Source organism: Lonchura striata, chromosome 20, assembly GCF_046129695.1.
Source record: "Lonchura striata isolate bLonStr1 chromosome 20, bLonStr1.mat, whole genome shotgun sequence".
NCBI lineage: Eukaryota > Metazoa > Chordata > Aves > Passeriformes > Estrildidae > Lonchura > Lonchura striata.
Window position 1 is genome coordinate 10,936,265 of NC_134622.1, and position 9,159 is coordinate 10,945,423.

At 50.5% G+C, this 9,159-nt stretch overlaps 1 protein-coding gene across 13 annotated transcripts in view; it reads right to left on the bottom strand.

Annotated features, from left to right (window-relative positions):
- MSI2 (musashi RNA binding protein 2) overlaps positions 1–8,077 on the bottom strand; it is a 199,343-nt gene extending 191,266 nt beyond the window's left edge. For all 13 annotated transcript variants that reach the window (XR_013340983.1, XR_002465669.2, XM_021533023.2 and 10 more), the window contains exons 1-5: positions 7,969–8,077; positions 7,772–7,812; positions 7,569–7,650; positions 7,109–7,193; positions 2,898–2,939 (exon numbers count right to left, since the gene is read on the bottom strand). Coding sequence is in view for 11 of the 13 variants with exons in the window: in XM_021533023.2 (XP_021388698.1) it covers positions 2,898–2,939; positions 7,109–7,193; positions 7,569–7,650; positions 7,772–7,812; positions 7,969–8,030 (312 nt within the window). In the remaining 2 variants the exon portion in view is untranslated. The remainder of the gene's footprint in view (positions 1–2,897; positions 2,940–7,108; positions 7,194–7,568; positions 7,651–7,771; positions 7,813–7,968) is intronic.
- Positions 8,078–9,159: the final 1,082 nt, after the last annotated feature.

Genomic DNA, 9,159 nt, shown 5'->3' on the forward strand with positions numbered 1-9,159 from the left:
GGAGGAAAATGCTCACATTTGAAATTATCTAATGAAAATGTTAAATTGGGTAAGCCTTCTCCAACCTAACAGAGCAGGTAACATCAGAAATGGCAGGCTACCTTAATAGTAAGTCAAATTATTGTAGTCTTCAGTATTCAAAAAGGGGTACAAGGATTTTTTTAAATCAGCAGTTACAGATGATCTCCTGTTACAGAGTGTCTTCCAGCATGGGAAGCAAGACAAATTTTTGTCAAGGAACAGCAGCCCTGAGGAAGCCCATATATTCACCAGAAGCCCAAGGAGTTAAACCCTGCAGCAGATTTCCTAAAACAATAGCTTCAAGTCGTGCTGGCCTTCCCAAGGAGAGCAGGATTACACATCCCGGTAATCCAGCACAGGCAGACAGGAGGATTTCTGCAGGGTCATTCTAAGGAAAGCAGGGAAGAATGCTGGGCTGTTACAACCTGCCACTGCTGGCTCAGGAGCCAATTTGCATCACCAGAGAGGTGTCAAACCAAGGTTTAAAAAACCCAAAAGAAAGTGTTTTACTGGGCTGGGGTTTGAAAGGATCCACCGAGGAAGAAGTGAGCGTGGACTGGCAAAGCTCAGCTCCAATGACAGGGATGGACAAATGGATGGATGGAAGCACGAGAAGAGGGAGTGCACCCCCAAACTTGCTTCACCTCAGCCCCCATTACTGCCAGGAAAAGCACAGGAAAAGGTAAAAACCCAAAACAAATCCCCATTTTGCTAAACATACCAGGAGATCACTCGGGGGGAAAAAATACAAAACAAAACACAAATTCTCCCCTTGCACCTAAAGAGAGACAGAGACATTTCATTAAATGCCATTAATCTCCACAGACCCAAGCATTAGCTAGTTAATTAGACTAAAGTACAGTCACATTTTAACGCTGAGCATTTGCTATTCAACTGGGATAAATGAACAACTAAAGTCCAAAACCTTAATTCAGTATCTAATTAAAAAACCAGAAAACAAAATATTCAGATTATGAAATGCTTGCCAGAATAATACATCATAATTGATGTAAAATCTGGTCTTTATTGCATCTGATTTTCTCCAGTCTCCAAAACAGGCTGTTTTCAATCTTCAGATTTTTTTCAAGTGCCCCGTAGAAATCCCAACACTTTAGAAAGGACAACTGTGTAAAAAGCAGCAACAGACACTGCTGACCTCTCCAGAGAGAGCAAGCTCCTGCTAGGAGTGGAATTTGACCATTCCAGCATTTGCCCCACGTTTGAAAGATGTCTATTACCAAAAACCAAGGAAAAAAAAACCCTACGTGTAGAAAAACAAAATCCCCTTTGTCAATACAACCTGATTTTGCATTCTTTAACACAAAAATTTAACTCACTAATATCCTCGATGTAAAACACGTCCTCGTTTTTTTAATTGTTACAGAAGTAATCACATGGGACAGCTTAACAACTCTGTTGCATGCATTACAAACTTCTCCAAATAACTCTGTAAAAACAGGTAACTGGCACTGAAGACAGTTTAAAATGCAAATTAACCTTTAAAAGGTATTGGGAAGGGGGATAGGCACATCAAGCTCAAGATCAAAATTCTGTAAACTTTAAATTGTATATTATAGATGGCATCAATCCAACAACACAATCCAGAAGCCACAAGCCCCACACACTATAAACTCTTTGCTCAGTGCAGAAGCAAGCCAGGCACACTATTATTCACCAATTAGTAATTAGATATGTCCTAGGAAGAAAAGAACCTCTAAACATTTGCCTACATTAGTCTGGTTTAAAATTCTGCGAGTAGGCTGTTGGGGTTTGTTCCCTTTTTTTTTTTTGTAAGAACTCCCCAGCACCTCTCCTGTGCTATGCCTGGGGGTTTTAAATGGCACAGGGTTTTTCCTAGGTGCCTATTTTGTGCAATACTTAACATCATGGTTCAACACACACAGTTACACTGCTTGCTTTCATGAGGGGCTGCATGCAATAGCAGTTCAGGCAGTTGGTCTGGTAGTTTCCCACCACCAACTTTAAACCACTTTTCCTTATTGCTGTGCATGCACAACTTTGCAGGCTTTTTCTCCCATTTTTACCAGAAGACTGAAGTTACCCAAGATGACAAGTGTATACACAAGTGCCATACATCGGTTAAGTTTTTTCCAATAGACTCTCAAAAACAAATTAAAAAAAAGTCAATTACAAAAGTTTTCTTTCAGCCTCTGGCTTTCAAAATTCACACGCTGCAAGTCTGGCTTTGAAACTGATTTGTTTTCATTAGGCACAACTAAAGAGCAACAAGCACTTGCATGGCACAGGCAGCTCCTGCAGGAGAAATGGCACCCAGCGGCATTTGGAGGGAGCACAGGGCAGAAGCGCCCGTGTCCCTGCACCGTCCCCGTGCCACGCCGGGGACTGGCCACAGCATCCCCAGGCCACTGCTCCGGCCAGCTGGACACCCACAGCTCACTGCTCCCCTGCTCTTACAGAACAGCCAGGGCTCGGAGCCCCACCACAAACTTGCCCTCCCAGGCTAACACACAACTCCGCACGCATCTCCCCAGTTATACAAAAGAAAATTTGCAAACAATGAAGGCAGAGATACATCCCCATCCATCACAACCACAGAACTGAAAGCTCACTCAAAACAAGCCTGAAGCCTGCACTTAATCCAAACACTCTCCACGAGCACAACACGCTGCCCAGAGCGGCCGCCGGGCGCGGGGCCGCGGCAGAACCGGCCCCGGTGCCGCCGGAGCGGCTCTGCTCGGACACGGAGCAGCCTCCTGGGCCCCAGCCACGCACTGATCCCCCCAGAGCAGCAGCTTTAAAAGCTTTCATTGCCAATTCCCCGGCTGAAACCCGAACTGCCTGGCAACAATGATTCTCTGTGTGCCTGAAATCCTATTATCGATCCTCCTACTTACCTTGGGCTGTGCTCGTCGGGGAAACGCAACTTTAGGGTCAATCTGAGGAAAAAGAAAAGGGGAAATCAACAGGGTAGCTTTGGTTGTCATTTTACATTATTTTGGTTTTAAATCACTGAATTATTAATCCCTCATTTCTCAGGCTTGTAATTCAGCACAGCGGGTCATCCAGAGCTACTCTGGAAATGACAGGTCACAGTCTGGGTTTGTCTGGGGAGTTTGGCAGGGGCGGGGAGAACGGGAAGACAGGAAGAAAACATCTCTTCTGCACTTCTCCTCCATCATCTTCTGGGCAGCAATCCCCATGGGTGCTCAGGGAGCTCTGGATCAGCATCTGTGTGCTGCCTCTACCACCAAAACTGCATGTTGAGGATTTTCCACATGCCCTAGAGGTTGCACAGAAAGAGGGCCAGCATTCCTGACCAACATCTTAACTTGGTGGCCTGGACACCTGCTCCTTCCTGCACTTGGGTTTGGGGTGGCTTCTTTTTTTCTGCTTTGTTTTGCTAACTGACAAGCAACACCATACAAAAAAGGAAAGTCAAAACTAAAGTCAAATTATTCACATTTCAATTACTAAAACCGAAACATTTGAAGAACTAGAGTCCCCTCCATAATAATATGCCCAATTGATCTGATTTACTCACTCTCAAAGAAATTATGTGAGCAATGGAAAACTCCAAAGGGGCATTTTTGGGATGGGGCGGGAAGGGAAGAGAGTAAGTTACAAACAAGTTTCATGTGTGTGAAATATACACACATTGACCTCAAAAGTAAACAACTTCCTAAAAAAGGTTTTCCATTAAGGAGTTACTTGAACTATTCATGTATGAAGCAGGTCACCATAGACAAAAAGAAAGGGGGAAGAAGCCCCCTTGCTTTACCCACCCTGGCCTGTTTTAAGATGCAGCGTTGGCTCCCCTTGCGCTGCATGAATTAGCACGTCCCCTCTGCATTCCAAAATGCTCGTTCTGCAACCCCACACAACTTCCACGGGGGTCATCCCTAAAAAGGGACTCCTCTCTCCCATTCAAAAATCACATGAAACCAAAAAGGCACCACGGCAGACACAAAGAAATGGCACCCAGTGGTGTTTGGAGGGAGCACACGGGCAGAAGGCTGGATGTAAACAAAACCACCAGACCTTCCAACAATGGCTCCCCTAAATCGCAGCAGAACGCCCGTGTGCTGCTGCTCTCACTGCTGGCTCTCAGCAGCACCTGCACGCAGACATCTTCTGCCTAAAGGGTCTGGAAAAGGATGGTTTGAAGTACTGGATCCTACCTGAACTGTGCAACCTACACAGCTTTCAGTGCTGTCCTTGCCTGCACACCCAACTAACACTGACAGTGCTAAGCATATTTAGGACAGGCTTTTTTAGAGTTCTGGTTTGGCTTTTGTTGTGTTCCCCCCCCTCAAGCAAACCCTGATGAGGAAGAGGAGCTGTCTGCATTTGATATTGTTATTCCTCTGGTGATAAATATTCCTGTCACTGCTAAATAACCACGGGCCTCTCCTAAAAAGCAGTTTTACTCAATTAATTTGTCAAAATGGGAAATACCGCAGACATTTGATGTGCAGCTGATAAAACTGATTTGCCTCTATCAGGTACAAATATTGCATCTTTTTTAGGACACACCTGAGAAATGAGCGATTACATGCCATTTTATTGTTCAAAAAGCATAAAAAGTAAAATTATTTATCTAGAGAGCTAACCTTTTCATAGAGATTAACATTATCTACAAATATATTCAGCACTGACTAGGCATTTGTCTACTGGGGAAATACAACAGGTACGGATTTTCCACAGCGATACCCAAAGGTGGAAAAATATGCACTTTTCTATGTTTGCTCCAAAACTACAAGTTTTCCCACCAAAGAACACCAGGCCCATCAGAGGGACATCACTGCAAAGTCCTGCTGGTAAGAAGCTGGGAGAGCCATTAAACTCCAAAGCAACACATTCATTTTTGAAGGTCAGTTCAAAGAGCATGGACTCCCTTGCACCACAGCGACAGATTTTCTAAAAGAACTGAATTTTCCTTCCCAAAACCTTTTGCATAAACACCATCAGCCTTTGAAAACAAACACTAGCAATGAATGTGGCAAATCCATACCTTTTGCATAACCCTGTCAACTATTTAAACAACCAAAAAGGAAAAAAAAAAAGAAAACAAAAACAAAAAACCAAAGTTCTACCAAAAAAAAAAATTAGTTAGTTAGGTACAATTCTACTTACTGTATCTACAAGTCCTCTAGGAAATGACTATAATACTATTTCTGATATGAATGGCCATTACCTAAACAAAGCTTTTAACGTAACTGTAAACAAGAGCGACGTTTCCATGCCAATACCCAACCGATCTGCCTCCTGTGCTGAACGTTGAAACAGAGTCAAATGCCTTGTTATACTGCACAACAGTTACTACAATACTCTACAAATACACGCCTGAAAGGACCTGCCTGGTCTGTGCTTCACTTTTAAGCTGCGTTACGGATTCTAAGGTCAGTTTTGTATTTGGATTGATTCAATCATTATCACACAACCAAAACTGAGGCAGATCCGCCCCAGTGAAGCTCATCACCCCTCCCCCAGAGAAGAGCAAATTAATACATTGCAGGGACTAGACTGTGATACAAGAAAAAAGCTGGGGGAGGACCTAATTATAGTCAGAAATATGACAGGGTGTCCTCCCATGATTTTTTTTTTAACTCTCGTTCAAGATACTGTTTGCCTTTGTTCTTCTTATCTAAATTTATCTTTAAAAACACATAAAGAATATAGCTGTACATGAAAAGTCTGGTGAGTTTAATTTCAGGAGCACGGTTGAATCAGTTATCTTACCATATCTGATTAAACCTAAAATCAAATTATTAAGGCATGTGAAAGCATGGGCTTCGTGTTCAGGCAAGCCCAGCAGAATGTGCAGGTCAAATTAAAACACTAGATTCCACCTGCTTCTACAAGAGCTTTAGGCTTTTTGTTTCCATATAAATTACATTTTTAAAAAAACATATCCTCGTGTTTGCTCCCTGCTTCTCCCTTTCTTCATTTAACTACAATCTCGCACACACAGGCACCCGTGAGATGTTGCAGCACCGAGACAGGATTGCTCCTAACACCACGCTCAGGTTAAAATAAAACCCTTAAGCCCCAGGACACAGCCTCTAAACCCCAGTGACAGTGAGGACCACGCTCCATCTGCCCAGCAGAAGGTCTCTGCAGACAGTTCCCTTCCCCAAACACAGCCCCTCCAGAGCCAGCAGCACCAGAGCACTGATGACCTCTACCAGTGTCCTTCCCCCCTCCCCTCCCAGCTTTGCCGAGGCTCAAAACTACAAACGAAGTAGGAGGCACAAAACTTCATCTTTTTGCTTGGCCTTGATCACAGGGAGAAAACAGGGCCCAGAGCTGCACTAGCCCGGTACCTTTTGTTTGACCCAACACTGAAAACACCATATTGGGGTAGGGGGCAAACTCGGGTGGGGAATTCTTGTTTAAAAAAGCCCCAACAAATGTAATGTTTATTAAAAAAAAAAAAAAAAATCAGCTGCATCTCACAAGCATTTTTTTCCTTATAGCATGCACTGGAGACTGAGCGCAGCAAAAAGCTCTGGAGAAACAACAACACATTAGGACTTGTGCTTCTCTACCACATCCACTCTCCAGCTCTTGCAGAGCTTCCCATAAATTACCGCGTGCATTTCGCCGGGGCCCTGCCATCACAGGTGAGGGGACCTCTCCAAAAAATGACTTTGGGAAATGACACGAGCAGCAGCTTTCGCGGTTTGACAGTAAGTCACTCCCACCTTGAAACGCGCTCAACAATACATAAATAATCAATCAAAAGAATCACAAAGTTCCCCGCAGAAAGCGTGCCGCAGCCCAACACCAAAAAAAAAGTTGGATTTTACTCCACAGCTTTTTCAATGTCACCGCTCAATAAAATATAAGGCCGGGGGAGGAGCCAGCGGTCGGTATGGGCGAATTCGGATTTCGGGGGAAAATAAAAATAAAAAAAATAATAAAAAAAAAGAAAGTTACCGGTTTTGACAAGTTAAAAGGCAGAGTCTATAAAAACCATAACGGAACAGCGGAGCGAGGTCCCGGCTCGGTGCCGGGCCGGCAGCGGCCGAGCGGGGCTCGGAGCGGCGAACCCGCCGTGCCGGGCAGGGCAGGGCAGGGCGGCGGGCAGCCCAGCAGCACCTACCGTCTTGGAGTCCAGCTCGTGGTGCGGCTGAGCCAGGACTTTGTCTACACTCGCCGGATCCGCGAACGTAACGAACCCGAAGCCTCTGCGAGAGACAAAGAGCGAGGGGATGGCGGGGGGGTGGGGGGGTGGTGATGAGAATTGGAGCCAAAGGGAGAAGTCGTAAAAATAAACCGCTGGGTCCCCCTCCTTCCTCCGCCCTCCCCCGGAGCCGCCGGGTGCAGGGGCGGCCGGCTCCGGCCCCGGCCCCTCTCCGGCTCCACCGGCCGCTTTGTTTCCTGCTCCGGCGGGAGGGATGCGGGCGGGGAGAGCCGTCCCGCAGCGCCCCACGCGCGCAGTGGGATGCGGGGCTGGCATTCCGGGCTGGCATTTCGGGCTGGCATCGGGGGCTGCGGGTCCACCCGCCCCGACCGCAACTCGCGAAGTTTGTCAGCCCGAGCGGGGTGGGCGGCGGTTTTACCTGGAGCGCTTGGTGGTGGGGTCCCGCATGACCATACACTCCCTAATTTCTCCGAATTTGCTAAAATAGTCTCTAAGGCTGTCTGCGGAGAGAGAGCGGAGAGGGAGAGGAGGGTCAGGGCTGGGGGGGCGCGGGCAGGGCCCGGCGCGGCGGGACGCGGCCCACGCGGGGCGGGACACGCGTGGGGACGGGGCGGCGGTTACCTGGTGAGGTTTGCCAGCTGAGGCCGCCGATGAACATCTTGCTGGAGGGAGAGAGCAGAGCGGAGTTGAGCGCCGGTGCGGGATCGGCCATTTTGACGGGGCAGCTCCCGGCGGGGCGGAGGGGCGCGGAGCGGAGCGGCGCGGAGCGGGGCGGGCCCGCCTGACCGCCCCTCGCCCCCGCCGCCCCGCCGACTTACCCGGGGTCGTGCTGCGCCTCTCCGGGGCTCCCCGAGGTAGCCTGGCTCCCGTCCGCCTCCATGGCCGCGCCGAGCGAGAGCCCCTTTGAGAACCCCCCCCGCCCGCCCAACCCGCCCCCCCCGGCCCGGCTCTGGCTCGGTTTGCTCCGCTTGCTTTGCCCCTTTTTCCCTTCCCCCCTCCTCCTCCTCCTCCTCCTCCTCCTCCTCCCTCCGCTACCGGAGGATCTCACTGGAGAGGCGCTGGGGCAGCAGCCAGATCCGTCACACGTGGGATCGGCTTAGCTCAGCGCCGCGCCGGCGCTCCCTCCCCCCGCCGCCATCCTCCCCTCCCTCCATCCCGCCCCTCCCCCGCGGGGCGGGGCCTCCGCGGCGCGTGGCTCTCCGTGACGTCACCGCGACGTCACCGCGCCCTCCCCGCGCGGCTCCCGCCCCGCGCGCGTCCGTCCCTCACGCGTGTCCGCGAGACCCGAGGCTGTGCCCATGGGGCTGTGCCCCGGGACTGTGCCCGTGGGGCTGCGCCCGTAGGGCTGTGCCCCGGGACTGTGCCCGTGGGGCTGTGCCCGTAGGGCTGTCCCCATAGACTGTGCCCGTGGGGCTGTGCCCACGGGGCTGTGCCCCGGGACTGTGCCCGTGGGGCTGTGCCCATGGAGCTGTGCCCATGGGGCTGTGCCCGTGGGGCTGTGCCCATGGAGCTGTGCCCCGGGACTGTGCCCGTGGGGCTGTGCCCATGGAGCTGTGCCCACGGGGCTGTCCCCCGGGACTGTGCCCATGGAGCTGTGCCCCGGGACTGTGCCCGTGGGGCTGTGCCCATGGGGCTGTGCCCGTGGGGCTGTCCCCATAGACTGTGCCCACGGGGCTGTGCCCACGGGGCTGTGCCCCGGGACTGTGCCCGTGGGACTGTGCCCGTGGGGCTGTCCTCATAGACTGTGCCCACGGGGCTGTGCCCACGGGGCTATCCCCCGGGACTGTCCACATGGGGCTGTCCCCCGGGACTGTGCCCATGGAGCTGTGCCCCGGGACTGTGCCCGTGGGACTGTGCCCGTGGGGCTGTGCCCATGGAGCTGTGCCCACAGCACTGTGCCCCCAGGCTCTGCTCCCACCCGCATAGCCAGGCGGGCGTCAGGGGAGATTCCGGGGGCTGGGAAGCGCCTGCTGGGTGTCCAGGAGAGGAAAAGTACATGTTAGGGACTC